This window comes from Mya arenaria, chromosome 4, assembly GCF_026914265.1.
Source record: "Mya arenaria isolate MELC-2E11 chromosome 4, ASM2691426v1".
NCBI lineage: Eukaryota > Metazoa > Mollusca > Bivalvia > Myida > Myidae > Mya > Mya arenaria.
In genome coordinates this window covers 13,508,792-13,525,360 of record NC_069125.1, presented here as the reverse complement: position 1 = coordinate 13,525,360, position 16,569 = coordinate 13,508,792, and the positions used below count along the sequence as shown (strand labels likewise).

General features: G+C 38.2%; 1 protein-coding gene across 1 annotated transcript in view; it reads left to right on the top strand.

The window, feature by feature from the left end:
• LOC128232478 (uncharacterized) overlaps positions 1-10,215 on the top strand; it is a 35,279-nt gene extending 25,064 nt beyond the window's left edge. Inside the window, exons 7-13 of the mRNA XM_052946049.1 lie at positions 417-859; positions 1,391-1,490; positions 2,491-2,571; positions 3,022-3,083; positions 7,297-7,377; positions 8,193-8,363; positions 9,953-10,215. Coding sequence (XP_052802009.1) covers positions 417-859; positions 1,391-1,490; positions 2,491-2,571; positions 3,022-3,083; positions 7,297-7,377; positions 8,193-8,363; positions 9,953-10,033 — 1,019 coding nt within the window. The 3' untranslated portion in view covers positions 10,034-10,215. The remainder of the gene's footprint in view (positions 1-416; positions 860-1,390; positions 1,491-2,490; positions 2,572-3,021; positions 3,084-7,296; positions 7,378-8,192; positions 8,364-9,952) is intronic.
• The last annotated feature ends 6,354 nt before the right edge of the window (positions 10,216-16,569 follow it).

Here is a 16,569-nt window from a genome sequence, read left to right as displayed (position 1 = left end):
AAAAATACGATCTGATAATTTGTCACTAGTCTAAATTATTATGTCGTTGTTATATCCGTTATGTCTGTAAAATCTCTAAATTACTTAAAAACTCTTAAAGAATGTTTGGCATGATAATCCCCTGCTGTGCATCTTGTGCTAATTGCACTGGTGTCACAGTAGGGGCCGATTTCCTGTATATTGGTTTATTGGCTTAGGGCCATTTAGGGTCCAATATTATAATGAAACCTCCAAAACTGCCCAGCAGGATACTCAGATTGGAGACCTGATAAGAGGGATCACGGCAAGTAGATTTCGATCAATACACAGAGGTTAAAATTGTGTACTATACACCGATTTGGGGGGGGGGGGCACTTATAGAAGGCTTAAACAAGGCCTAAGTATTGTCAAAATTATATTAAATTTATTCCCGACAGGCCTACCACGCAGTCGGCCCCGCTATGAAGAGGTTGACATTCGAGAACCTTTAAAGGAAGAGAGCGACCTTGGCAAATCCGACACGGAGATGGGAAGGTCCGATACGGTGCAGGAAAACAATCAGAATTCTGCAAAACGAAGGGTACACATCAAACAACAACACCTTTGTAGGCATGGGCAAGGAAGAAAGAACACAGACCACACTACTTTCCAGCATAAACACCAGGACTGCAGAGAGCGTGTGTATTATTGTACGAAAAAGGGTTGCGAAGGCCACCGGTGCTCAAGAAGGCATCACTATTACATTAACGACAATCCAGAGAGCGACCCACCTCCGATAGCCGTGTCAAACGAAGAAACGTCCCCACCTCCACTTCCGTCGAAAGATTATACCAAACAGGAGCCCGAACAATCACCGAGGGAGTCCGATCCTTCTTTGTCCGTAAGATTTCTTTTAATTCTTTTGTGATCGAAATTACTTATGTGTCCATTTTGTATGATATGTTTACCCTATATATATGAAATGATTGTTTCTATTTAAAATTTAATCAATTTTAAGTGCATGAAAATACATTTAAACCATTTGATGAAGAAAATATGGAGAGTAAATATCAGTTTAACATAACATCGTTAAATTTCACATACAATAGGACATGCAGTGATTTGGCCACGAGTTTTTTCGCCTTTCCTTTATCAGTCTGTGTATACCACGTGATATATTGCGTCATATACAAAATGCTACGTCGGAAGGCAATATTTGTTTTGATTGAAAGTAAAGTTTCTTTACACACCCAAGTGCCGAAGTGTTTTAGGAAACTAATTACCTATTCATACTCCGGTAATAAAATGAAGGCGGGTCTCTTTAAGCGGCATAGACTGCCATTTGTTTCATTTAAACTGGTGGAGAAAAAGAAAAGCTATTTAAAGCCGGGTTCGCAACATAATAATATAATATTTAGTTTCTTATTTACAGGAGGAAGAACATAACAGCGACCAATATGATTATGAGCTTATTGGACAACCGCCCGAACAAGACTTACAAGATTCCGGGGCTGTTACAAAAAACAGACATGGTAAATACTTTCAATTAAACATTTTAATTTGAACCGCAACAAGCTGAAAGAAATATTATTGTTAATTAATAATTATATATGAAGTCATGGGAAACTATGACGTCATAATTAGTTCTTCATTTTGTTATATATGCTATAAGTAATACTTAGACTATATCATGTACAATTTAAAGGCCCAGTTTAAGGAATGTTTGGCATGATAATCAATTTCCTGTGTATTCGTTAATTGGCTCAGGGCCAATTAGGGTCCATTTCTATAATAAAACATCCAAAACTGCACAGCACGATACTCAGATCGGAGATCTGATACAACAGTTAGGCAATAAGATTAAGATCAATTAACAGAGGTTGTTTACAAATACACGGTTGGGGAGGAGGGGGTGGGGCACTTAGAAAAGGCTTAAACAGGCTTAAACTAGGTCTTTAAGAAGGATGGAGCAAGCAACGTGAGGGAGAGAGCCGTTCTTCGTCATTAAGATTTTATATAGTAGGTTTTAAATAGGTTCTAACGGTCTTAGACTACAGCATGTTTACAACCACTCGGAAATCCTAGGCAATTTTCCATAAAAAAACAACGCTTGTTTGGAAAATGGCCGAGGAGTTACGAATGGTTTACAACGTTTTCTTTCCGAAATGACGTTACGTTTGCATGGAATTTGGCCCGCTTTTCTGAAAACCTGCTATTAGGTGTATTTTTATATCCTTTTAGGGCATATAATAAAAATATTTCATTTTGGCTTCAGTGTAAGATCGCAATATATTTCACCTCGGGAACGCTTTACTCGTGGCTACGCCACACATGAAATACATCTTTTGATGTTCACTCGATAAAATATATAACGATCTTACTCTGAAATAAATAATTATACTCTCTTTATAATGTATTAAATTATTATTTATATATTTATATCAAAAAGTGTTTTCAACATACTTACGACACTGTCACCTATGGGAGATACATATTGCCAATATACTAGTAGCATTATCTGATATTTCAAAGCGCCGGCTGCAAGGAGGGCCGTTTCAGAGCCCGCTGGAACGTCTGGAGGTCTCGGACATTATTCTACAATAACTTACCCGGGTATTTTATTATTTACCTTCTTCGCTTTTTGTTTTCAATTGATAAATGTACATGTCCAGTTCATTCAGACGGAGTCAAACAGATAACAATTCAGCTTGAAGTTGTTGTTGTTTTTATTGTTGTTGTTGTTGTTGTTGGTGGTGGTGGTGGTGGTGGTTTATGATTTATGGTCCACTGTGAATGTTTGAAAATATAGGGGAAATTTGTATATTTGGATGACGCGATATATCAAAATAAACTGTGAACATTTGATTAACTAATGTTCAGTATTCGAAAATATTCTCACTAAATAAGGGAGTCAACAGTGCCCCGAAAAATAATGTTAAGTTACTAAAGATCAAAGAGGAAAGGCGAGGCGGACGTATTGTTTCTTCTGCCATTTTTTGAAATATTATCATTGTATTCAATGACTGAGAAACTAAACATTAATTTGAACAGCCTTATTTACAGCCTCTGAAGAGCAAGACCTTGGCGGCGTCTATGGTAACCAAGGGGATTTATACCAGCATGTGGTAAACGTCTTGGTTTTTTTGGATGAAATTTTAAGACTAACGACAAATTCAGTTAGCTAGTTGATAATAATTCTTTTGAGTTCGACTATGACAAAAGTTGATAGCTTATAGTATCCCAGTGACATGCTCATTTTGAGAGGCCATGGAAATGAATGGGGGGACCGAAGCCACAACCTCATGGTTGAGAGGCGGAAACGTAAACGTCTAGACTATTTTACCCTTTGTAAAACTTGTATTCAAAGCCCGACCGTTCTAAGACGGTAACCACAACTTTTATACAAAGCCTGCCCGTTCTAAGACGGTAACCACAACTTTAATACAAAGCCTGACAGTTCCAAGACGGTAACCCCAACTTGTATACAAAGCCTGACCGTTCTAAGACGGTAACCACAACTTTTATACAAAGCCTGACAGTTCCAAGACGGTAACCCCAACTTGTATACAAAGCCTGACCGTTCTAAGACGGTAACCACAACTTGTATACAAAGCCTGACCGTTCTAAGACGGTAACCCCAACTTGTATACAAAGCCTGACCGTTCCAAGACGGTTACCCAAACTTGTATACAAAGCCTTACAGTTCCAAGACGGTTACCCAAACTTGCATACAAAGCCTGACCGTTCTAAGACGGTTACCCAAACTTGTATACAAAGCCTGACATTTCCAAGACGGTGAACCCAAACTTGTATACAAAGCCTGACAGTTCCAAGACGGTTACCCAAACTTGTATACAAAGCCTGACCGTCCCAAGGCGGCTACCCCAACTTGTATTTAAAGCCTGCCAGTTCCAAGACGGTGAACCCAACTTGTATACAAAGCCTGATCGTTCCAAGACGGTAAACCAAACTTGTATACAAAGCCTGACAGTTCCAAGACAGTAACCCAAAGTTGTATACAAAGCCTGACACTTCCAAGACGGTTACCCAAACTTGTATTCAAAGCCTGACAGTTCCAAGACGGTAACCCAAACTTGAATTCAAAGCCTTACAGTTCCAAGACGGTAACCCAAACTTGTATTCAAAGCCTGACAGTTCCAAGACGGTAACCCAAACTTGAATTCAAAGCCTTACAGTTCCAAGACGGTAACCCAAACTTGAATTCAAAGCCTGACAGTTCCAAGACGGTAACCCAAACTTGAATTCAAAGCCTTACAGTTCCAAGACGGTTACCCAAACTTGTATTCAAAGCCTGACAGTTCCAAGACGGTAACCCAAACTTGAATTCAAAGCCTTACAGTTCCAAGACGGTAACCCAAACTTGTATACAAAGCCTGACAGTTCCAAGACAGTAACCCAAACTTGAATTCAAAGCCTGATCGTTCCAAGACGGTAAACCAAACTTGTATACAAAGCCTGACAGTTCCAAGACGGTAACCCAAACTTGTATTCAAAGCCTGACAGTTCCAAGACGGTAACCCAAACTTGTATTCAAAGCCTGACAGTTCCAAGACGGTAACCCAAACTTGTATTCAAAACCCGACAGTTCCAAGACGGTAACCCAAACTTGTATTCAAAGCCTGACAGTTCCAGGACGGTAACCCAAACTTGTATTCAAAGCCTGACAGTTCCAAGACGGTAACCCAAACTTGTATTCAAAACCCGACAGTTCCAAGACGGTAACCCAAACTTGAATTCAAAGCCTTACAGTTCCAAGACGGTAACCCAAACTTGTATACAAAGCCTGACAGTTCCAAGACAGTAACCCAAACTTGAATTCAAAGCCTGATCGTTCCAAGACGGTAAACCAAACTTGTATACAAAGCCTGACCGTTCTAAGACGGTAACCCAAACTTGTATTCAAAGCCTGACAGTTCCAAGACGGTGAACCCAAACTTGTATACAAAACCCGACAGTTCCAAGACGGTAACCCAAACTTGTATTCAAAGCCTGACAGTTCCAAGACGGTAACCCAAACTTGTATTCAAAGCCTGACAGTTCCAAGACGGTAACCCAAACTTGAATTCAAAGCCTGATCGTTCCAAGACGGTAACCCAAACTTGAATTCAAAGCCTGACAGTTCCAAGACAGTAACCCAAACTTGAATTCAAAGCCTGATCGTTCCAAGACGGTAAACCAAACTTGTATACAAAGCCTGACACTTCCAAGACGGTTACCCAAACTTGTATTCAAAGCCTGACAGTTCCAAGACGGTAACCCAAACTTGTATTCAAAGCCTGACAGTTCCAAGACGGTAACCCAAACTTGTATTCAAAGCCTGACAGTTCCAAGACGGTAACCCAAACTTGTATTCAAAGCCTGACAGTTCCAAGACGGTAACCCAAACTTGTATTCAAAGCCTGACAGTTCCAAGACGGTAAACCAAACTTGTATACAAAGCCTGACAGTTCCAAGACGGTAACCCAAACTTGTATACAAAACCCGACAGTTCCAAGACGGTAACCCAAACTTGTAAACAAAGCCTGACACTTCCAAGACGGTGAACCCAAACTTGTATTCAAAGCCTGACAGTTCCAAGACGTTAACCCAAACTTGTATTCAAAACCTGACAGTTCCAAGACGGTAACCCAAACTTGTATTCAAAGCCTGACAGTTCCAAGACGGTTACCCAAACTTGTATTCAAAGCCTGACAGTTCCAAGACGGTAACCCAAACTTGTATTCAAAGCCTGACAGTTCCAAGACGGTAAACCAAACTTGTATTCAAAGCCTGACAGTTCCAAGACGGTAAACCAAACTTGTATTCATAACCTGACAGTTCCAAGACGGCAAACCAAACTTGTATTCAAAGCCTGACAGTTCCAAGACGGTAACCCAAACTTGTATTCAAAGCCTGACAGTTCCAAGACGGTAACCCAAACTTGTATACAAAGCCTGACAGTTCCAAGACGGTAAACCAAACTTGTATACAAAGCCTGACCGTTCTAAGACGGTAACCCAAACTTGTATTCAAAGCCTGACAGTTCCAAGACGGTAACCCAAACTTGTATACAAAGCCTGACAGTTCCAAGACGGTAACCCAAACTTGTATACAAAGCCTGACAGTTCCAAGACGGTAACCCAAACTTGTATACAAAGCCTGACCGTTCTAAGACGGTTACCCAAACTTGTATTCAAAGCCTGACAGTTCCAAGACGGTAACCCAAACTTGTATACAAAACCCGACAGTTCCAAGACGGTAACCCAAACTTGTATACAAAGCCTGACACTTCCAAGACGGTGAACCCAAACTTGTATTCAAAGCCTGACAGTTCCAAGACGGTAACCCAAACTTGTATTCAAAACCTGACAGTTCCAAGACGGTTACCCAAACTTGTATTCAAAGCCTGACCGTTCCAAGACGGTGATCCAAACTTGTATTCAAAGCCTGACAGTTCCAAGACGGTAACCCAAACTTGTATACAAAGCCTGACAGTTCCAAGACGGTAAACCAAACTTGTATACAAAGCCTGACCGTTCTAAGACGGTTACCCAAACTTGTATTCAAAGCCTGACAGTTCCAAGACGGTAACCCAAACTTGTATTCAAAGCCTGACAGTTCCAAGACGGTGAACCCAAACTTGTATACAAAGCCTGACCGTTCTAAGACGGTTACCCAAACTTGTATTCAAAGCCTGACAGTTCCAAGACGGTAACCCAAACTTGTATACAAAGCCTGACAGTTCCAAGACGGTTACCCAAACTTGTATTCAAAACCTGACAGTTCCAAGACGGTAACCCAAACTTGTATTCAAAACCTATCCGTTCCAGGCGGTTATCCCAACTTGTTTACAAAACTTGATCGTTCCAAGGCTTTTATCCCAACGAAGCCTGACCGTTCCAGGCGGTTAGCCCGCATTCAAAGCCTGAAGTGGTTACCCCAAATCGTAGACAAGGCCTGCTTGTTTAAAGGCGGTTTGCCCTATTTGTAGATAAAGTCTGACTGTTCTACGATGGTTACCCCACCTTACATTCAAAGCGTGGCCGTTCAAAGGCGGTTACATCAACTTGTTAATTACCGTTCCATAACCGCTATCCCAAATTGTATTCAAACCCTTTTTATTGACAGTGTTGTGGTTGTTGTCTAGTGAATTGCTAATTGTTTTACTTTTTAATTATTGTTAACATTTCCATATGTGTACATTACCGAATGTGGACATTTAACGGACAACGAGCTTTTATTTGCTTTCAAACGGAACCGCCAACCACAATCTAGAATGACTTTTCAATAATAACATAAACGTCAAGTTATTTTTTTTTTTTTTTTTTATTTTGGCAGATGAGTTTACAGAAGAAACCGTGGTTTTTTGGACTGGAACGTAGTAAAGAAGGTTTAGACGCAATTCAATCAGCACAGGAGGTAAATACTAGGGTGGAATAATTGGATCAATTTCATTATTGATGATGATGATGATGATGATGATGATGATGATGATGATGATGATGATGATGATGATGATGGTTGTTGATGATGAAAATTCGAGCCAGGCGGGAATGCTTATCTTAAAGATAAAAAATAAATTAATTAATTAAAGAAATTGGTTCTTTAAATCCAGTTCGAGCCAACGAGGAATTCGAGCCAAGCGAGTTCGAACCAACGGGTTTCGACTGAATATAATCTGAAATAATTTTGTGAATGATGAACTTATGGTCATTTCTTTTACATATTAGTTTACAGCAAGCAAATATCTTCCAAATGATACCGCATATAAAATAGTCCCTAGAGGTATTTGGGTGTGTTTTTTCCCTATGGGCCGTTTTCATAAAGACTCTTAGTGGAATATTTCAACTTCGTGAATAGATTCGATTTTTTAACAATGAATATTTTAAATACTCTCTTTTTTCATCAAATCTATTCTTATGCATTAATCATTTTGATCTCTTTCTTCAATTTTTTCAATTTTTGGTATAAAAAATTTTTGAAGTGCAACTTAAAAAAAGGATTTTTTTCAATAAGTTTCAGTAAGACGCTTAACATCTCCAGAGCTCTTTTTTATATATATATGTGTCGGGGAATGTCTTAAGTTCAATTTTAGCGAGGGTGGACAGCTTGCATCATGCATGTTACCATGGTAACCAAGACATTGTAACCTGCATAATGCCAGCTGTCCACCCTGGCTAAAAATGGACTTATTAGTTAAACCTTTGAATCTCATTTGATGAATTCCACAACAGGACGGCCAGTTCGTGGTAGTCGCCGAGGATGTAAAGGTTCGACCGAGCCAGCCGTTCACCGTGCACATCCGGTCTGGCGGACGTGTGCTGCAGTTTCCGGTCACGATGGACACGGAGAAAAGAAAGGGCAGAAAGGCCAAGTCGAAGTACCGGCTGTGTAATGTAGAAAAGGTCAGTTCACAATTTAGCCATTCTCTTTTTGGAAATAAGTTCTGTTGTGAAGATACAGCTGTACTGCTTAACATAGACGTCCTCAGCCGAGTGCCCATCTGTCACTGGGTGTTTCGCCCCTTATCTCTGTACACCCTCTAGATGGCGGGGCAGAAAGTGGTGATCAGTCACTTCCTCGTCTATGTTGGCTTCCAAGTCGGTTCACTGCGTCGTAGCCAAGGCCAACTGGACGCCCTCTCTGCAGCTCTCCCAAGAGCGTGGACGGCGGTCTATCTGACTCGTCCCTTAATGCCCATAGCTCCAAGCATTTTCCACACCGACTGTGATGGAAATCCTCTACATCCAACTTCCACTGGGAAGATCCATGTCTTCCAACCCCTCTCCCTACATGAGTCTACCAAGTCTTGGTATTTTCACTTCTTCAGCTCGTATGCCTCCTCACATCTCTCTTCCCAGGGTACTGTTAGCTCCACCAATACAACCCGCTTTGGAGACCTGGACCAAAGAGCTTTGTCTGACCGAAGGGTGGTATGGGCCACTTCCTCTGGAAACTTTTTCCCCAGGTCTACCAACATAGACTCTACTTTACAGTATCTAACAAATGTGTCGCAATCTTAAACAAAGAGCATGTATTGTCGTCAGAATTGTTAAAATATCATTACAGTCTAACCCCGTTGGATCGAATTCCTCGTAGGCTCGAACTAGATGTTAAGCACCGATTTCTTTTACTGAAGGTAAATATTCCCGCTTGGCTCGAATTTTCCGAGGCTCGAGGTAATTTCGCCGGTCCCTGGACGTTCGAGCTAACGGGGTTCGACTGTAAATGGAAGACTTTCTGAAAGTATTTGTATTAAGATAATCTCTTGCCTCAGTTGTGTTACAATGTCGCGAACTCGAGTAATATCATTTAAGAAATGAATTGCGGGATTAATGTCATTATCGGGGTATGAACGTAATTGGACTTAGTTTAAACTTATTTAATTTTACAACGATTGTGAAACAAGCTATTGCAACTTATATTAATCACTCTCGTTGGCACGATGTTGCGCGAGAGTGTGATCTTGTGTTGTGGGGGAAACCGGAGTACCCGGAGAAGACCCACTTGTCCGGCTTGGTGACCACGTACCAAACTCACATGCGCCCAGTTCGGGAATCGAACCTAGGTCGCCTTGGTGAGAAGCGAGTGCGCTAACCACTGCGCTAACCGGACAACCAATTGGGCTTGTTAAAGTGTGTGGAGTCCGAAGGTCGAAAGTAAGCTAGTGTTCGGATGAAAACAACCAACGAAACCACCTCCGGAGGGGTTTTTGATACTTGAAAAAAACAGTTTCAGTTTTTCGTAAAAACCAACGATAAAACTGGTATTCATTTTTATTTGAAACTGTTACAATAAATATACAGTTCGTGAAACAAATATAAAACCAAAACTAGATTATAACGAACAAAAAACGTCTTCACTATAAAACACTTCAAGTCTGACGTTCATGCCCTATTATTGTGGCCAGTGAAGTCGGAAACCAGCCATTTTTGTTTTGGCATGACTTGATTGAACTGTTCCTTGTATCATTTGATGTTCTTTTTTATTACAGGAAAGCATGGACAAACTCATAGAGAACTTTATGAAGACCAAGCACCCAATGATAGGAGTAAAACTCAGCCCCCAGCCATAGGAGTAAAACTCAGCACCCAGCCATAGGAGTAAAACTCAGCACCCAGCCATAGGAGTAAAACTCAGCACCCAGCCATAGGAGTAAAACTCAGTCTACCATAGTTTGTTTCTACCGTTCTTATACTTCATTTTGATTATGTATTTATATTGAAATGTTGTTTATTTTTGCTCAATAAAATATGTTAAAACCAAAACTTATTCATTCGTAGAAGGCTACGTTATACTGATATATAGTTCATTAATTCAAAAATATTACTGCCGTAAGATAACCTGATTACGTTCGTATGGTGTCATATAACTGCCGTAAGATGACCTGATAGCGTTCGTATGGTGTCACATTTCTGCCGAAAGATAACCTGATAGCGTTCGTATTGTGGCACATTAATGCGGTAAGATGACCTTATAGCGTTCGTATGGTGGCATATTGCTGCCGTAAGATAACCTGATAGCGTTCGTATGGTGTCATATTACTGCCGTAAGATAAACTGATAGCGTTCGTATGGTGGTACGTAACTGTCGTAAGATAACCTGATAGCGTTCGTATGGTGGTACGTAACTGCCGTAAGATAACCTGATAGCGTTCGTATGGTGGCACATAACTGCCGTAAGATAACCTGATAGCATTCGTATGGTGGTACGTAACTGCCGTAAGACAACCTGATAGCGTTCATATGGTGGCACATAACTACCGTAAGATAACCTGATAGCGTTCGTATGGTGGTACTTAACTGCCGTAAGATAACCTGATAGCATTCCTATGGTAGCATATTACTGCCGTAAGATAACCTGATAGCGTTCGTATGGTGGCATATAACTGCCGTAAGATAACTTGATAGCGTTCGTATGGCGGCATACTACTGCCGTAAGATAACCTGATAGCGTTCGTATGGTGGTACGACACTGCCGTAAGATAACCTGATAGCGTTCCCTTGGTGGCACATTACTGCCGTAAGATAACCTGATTACGTTCGTATGGCGTCATATAACTGCCGTAAGATGACCTGATAGCGTTTGTATGGTGTCATATTACTGCCGTAAGATAACCTAAGAGCGTTCGTATGGTGTCACATTACTGCCGAAAGATAACCTGATAGCGTTCGTATGGGGGCACATTAATGCGGTAAGATGACCTTATAGCGTTCGTATGGTGGCATATTACTGCCGTAAGATAACCTGATAGCGTTCGTATGATGGTACGTAACTGCCGTAAGATAACCTGATAGCGTTCGTATGGTGGCATATTACTGCCGTAAGATAACCTGATAGCGTTCGTATGGAGGTACGTAACAGCCGTAAGAAAACCTGATAGCGTTCGTGTGGTGGCACATAACTACCGTAAGATAACCAGATAGCGTCCGGATGGTGTCATATTACTGCCGTAAGATAACCTGATAACGTTCGTATGGTGGCATATTACTACCGTAAGATAACCTGATAACGTTCGTATGATGGTACGTAACTGCCGTAAGATAACCTGATAGCGTTCGTATGGTGTCATATTACTGCCGTAAGATAACCTGATAACGTTCGTATGGTGGCATATTACTACCGTAAGATAACCTGATAGCGTTCGTATGATGGTACGTAACTGCCGTAAGATAACCTGATAGCGTTCGTATTGTGGCACATAACTGCCGTAAGATAACCTGATAGCGTTCGTATGGTGGTACGTAACTGCCGTTAGATAACCTGATAGCGTTCGTACTGTGGCACATAACTGCCGTTAGATAACCTGATAGTGTTCGTATGGTGGTATGTAACTGCCGTAAGAAAACCTGATAACGTTCGCGAATTGTTTCGTGTTGACCACTTAATTTTCGTGATAATTATCTAGCTATCAAGTTAATATTTGCGATACTTATTTGGTACGATGATTACCATAAGACAACAAAACAGACTTGAAAGTGCCCAGAACTGCCACCTATTACAATATTAAGCTATACAACACTAACACGTTAACTAGTTATATTTTGCGAATTCCACTTAATAAATAACATTATAACTGGTTATGCCACCATTATTTACTGGGACCTTGCAGCAGATTCTTTAAGAATCCATCAAGCAATTTTGAACCTAGGATTGAGATAAAATAGTGCAGTACTGCTAATTCTATGGTTCATAATTAAATACCCCCACTACACAGTTTTTAAGGGCCGGCGGCGATGCAAAAGTCGATTAAAGGTCCAAAATTTAAAATGTTTAAAAAATCGATTTCTATTCAGTTTTGAGGTTCAATATTTAATCAAGCATGATTTATATATCCGTTGCAACAGGAAAAGCTGTAATAAGGAGTTGAGCATTTTTTACGAAAAAAAAATTATCAGATTTCCAATCAAAAAGCATTTACGTTTTCCCGGAAATGTCTTAATACAAAAAGAATATGTTTATAAACAAATTTACTTCCCAATTAACAACGGTCTTGGGGCTTTGTGTTGATTGCAGCTATTTTAAAAAAGATATACATTTTTGTAACCCGGAAATAAAGTTCATCCACTATTTTTCATTATTTTTCTGAATAACTTTCTTATTAGACAAGATATCATCAAGAGCATTTTGACATAAAAACAAAGTAATAATGTCGACAGACATTTCCGAAGATCTTTTTTGGTAAAATTTGTTTAACTCCTTACTTCCCCAAATCATGTCACCAAGAAGATATATTATGTTTCACTCCCCCAAAAGATCGTTCATCAAAACTAAATAAAACATGAACTTTTTAAAAGTTTAGTTTTTTCTCTTCCCCACCCACTTTTGGATTGTGGCCGGTCCTAAATGATAAAATATAAGCCGCTTCTAGTCGCTCCCGTGGAGTACATGCATTTATTTTTATTCTTACGCAGTTAATGAACTTCCTGCGATATTAATGGCTGACAACACAGTTTTTGGCGCCGCTCTGGAGAGCGCGCCTATTATGGAATGGGAATTTATTTTAGTTAGTGGTAGGAGCGGTTTTTAAGTTGATTGACAGTTGGGTTTTACTGTTATTTTATTATGATTAAAAAATGCAAATGGATGGCGATTGCATGGGTGTTAAAAATGCTATTTGTGGTTGAATAGATTGTCTTCAATTTATCTTCAAAACATTATATTTGAAGAACGACAAATAAGTTTAATAACTGTTCCCGTTTCGTTTACGTTTTCCGATTGGTTAACTGTAATATCATGTGCCGGAAATGTAAATATTCGGAGGAGTTCCGAATGAAATGTAAAATGTGTGGACCGGTAATTATGTGAATGGGAATAATTATGTTTTATGTTGTTTTGTTATGTTACTGCATTAATAAACAATGAGGTAAGCTGTTTTCTTTAATTTAATCGATATTGGATTAAATGTTCACCTAACTTTATTTTTTAATGTGTTGAAGGTGACATTAGTAAAATTGTATTACGATTGCCCCCGAGTTGTTTTATTTTTAGAACACTACACATATCCGGATGTTGCTATTTTTAGAACCAGAAGGTATTTCCCCGCTATTCATAGGTCAATAATGGAATTTCTACATCGTCGATTAATAGTTGGAAACTCGGTTTTGTCATGAATATACGTTTAAAATAAGTAAACACTAAAAGTGCACTCTGACAGTTGATTACGATACACCTAACAATTTGAGTCATTACAGTAAAACATGGATTATACATGAATTATACGTGTAAGAGAAGATTTTCTGTCGAAAAAACTAATGTCAACAATCAGCATGGAATTGGGATATTCGTATTAAAGGGCTATTCATGTAAGTATCCTTGAGTAGTTGTGTAAGTTTATGTGTTCAAAAATGTTTGTTTTTTAATTTCTTTGGAATTCTTAAATCATTTTTATTTGCTAAACGTTAAGACAGCGTTTTAATATTTCTACATGTACTATAAATATACATGTTACATACTTTACATCTACTTATAATGCACCAGTCAATTGTAACCAAAGCCCCACCAGGTCCGAGGAATAGCTGGGACTTTGACTTTCTGTCCAGCCAACCCCGGGTAAAATCCTCGTCCTGCGGGGACGAACTGATGGTCAAATCCTTGCCATATGCCCCGTACCCCAGGGAGCCTAGGTAAGGCATATTCCCTGCTATATCTGGCTCAAAGACAAAACCACCGTATTCACCCGGCACTGCGAGGCCACCTGAAAGTTAAAAACACAGCCCATTTCCCCGGCATATCCCCGGCATATCCCCAGACCTGGAGGGCCGTGGTTACAATTGACTGGTGCATTATGTACATGTTACATATTTTTAAATGTACTTAGGTACATCATTTATGTATATGATATGAGTATGTAATCTTTTATTTGATTATTTTATCTTAGAAAAATATTAGACTTAAAAATACCCATTATTTGTTTACAAACTACATATTTTCAAAATAAACCTGTATTAAAAGATGTACATGGTTTCGGGCTGGAAGCCACAACAGCTTGGACACAAGCGACATATATTTGCTTGGTGTAGGTCTCGTTGAACGCCATACTGTTGTGAATCATTATCAACCATATGCACAACATCTACACATTTGTGCCTACCAACCCTTACTCTTGGCTAAAACGGATATTAGTGCAGAATGTATAATTAATACATGTGCATTTGTATTTTACAGTGGTAGTTTCTGTTGGTTGATAATCAGAAGTCTAATTTCTTTCAGGCAGGAAAAGGACTGAATATTACTATTATATGAAGAATTCCAGCCTGCATTAAATACTTTGTTGGATCATTGAGATAGATTTGACATCCATGTCTATCCACATCTGATAGAGATGATGTGAGTATTTCATATAAAACATATTTGAGTTGGTGTTTGTTGTTTTATAAACTCACTGTTTTCATTAATCCAGTGGTTGTGGTGGTGGTGATGGTGGTGGTGATGATGAATTTTATTGATAAATTTAGTAATTTTCTTTATATTATATACATGTATGTATCAGCTTATTGTTGTTGTTTTTAAATAATGTTGAGAAATATTAAACTGTTTATATTTTATTTTGTATATGTATGACAGTATTATTATCTATACAAATTAGTTAGAAAGTACTTTTTTTTCTTTTACAGCACTAAACATTCTAGATGGGTAAAGACCTGTTAAATCAGCATTGACTCAGCATTGAGTAATTTTCATCTGTGCAGACACTACAAGTACAAACGCATGGGAACAAACCAAACTTCAAATGTTGACCACTGAAGAATTATTGTGAAAAGTTCTAAATGTTAGAATACCATTGACTAAATAAAACAAATAGACATCGATTACCAACAGAGACTGTTTACATGTTATAATATTAAAAAGACATTAGTTGAGAACTTTCACTCTGACATTTTTGGAGGGGCATTACCGCCTACTTAGTGTTCTTGTTTCTTTACATATTTTAATTTAAAAGTACATTCATTGTTTTTAAATCTGAATTCTGAGTTAGTATCATAAGTAAAATTCATTTATTTGAATGATTACATTTTATGAATAAGTCCAATTGAGCTTTTTACAAGAAAAAGGTTGATTTTTAAGCATTTTATTAGTTATAAAAATGTATAGTTACATGACATTATGTATATTTTCTTCAAAACTGAACGGTAAACTATCATAAATTGTCTTTTGAATTGTTCATTAGACATCATAGAAAATATTTAAATGATTTCAGCAGGTTGTCTTATTATTAACTATTTTTTATGAATTTATAAAACTGCTATATATTTTCAAACATCGAAATACTGCTCTGTTCCGAAGACTCACAAGATCAATCAAAATGATTTTTTTTCCATGTGTATCAATAATATGTTCGGTTGAACGTAATTTTTCTGTTAACTGAAGTTTATTTTACCAGAAACTGTTGTGTTTATTTCATAATCTCTGATAATGTGAAAAAAAATCAAATAAAGACAAAATATTTTTAATTAACAGTAAAAAATCTTCAAAATTTGGATAAAAGTCCCATAGTGTACCATGATAATAACTATGTTGTCCATAAAAGCTTTATAAAAGTGTGTATTACTTATACCTTAATTCAGTTCAAATAATTATGGCCTTTAAGGATTTGTGTTTTCATAATATAGATTTCCTGTTATATTGAGCTTTGTCAATTTGTGTTGATGTTTTGTTTTATGTACAATTACTACTTCTATTTCCTAACTTTTGTCTCATTTGTCAAATTGATTTGTTACATATTTAAGTGAAAAAACACACACACTATTTTTAAAGATGCACTCTTACTCCCCAAATAAGACTTATGATAATTAATATTATTGTTTTCATTTTTCAAAATGGGTTGATAGATGTCAACAACATTATTTCTAATGAAGGATCTTGAGTTCAATTTGCTAATAAGAATGAACTTAAAACATGGTATTTCTGCCTTGTGATGCTATAGTAGACCACAGTAAATCTTTTAGCAATCACCAATTGATCATTTAATATTTGTCATGCATTCTGCTATTATAAACAGGGTGACAAGCTTGTTATCAGTAAACGATATTTCAGCAAATGCATTATTTAGTAAGTAGTTATTGTTTCTTCATTCAATTTGATGTGTGTTATATATACAATTATATGTAT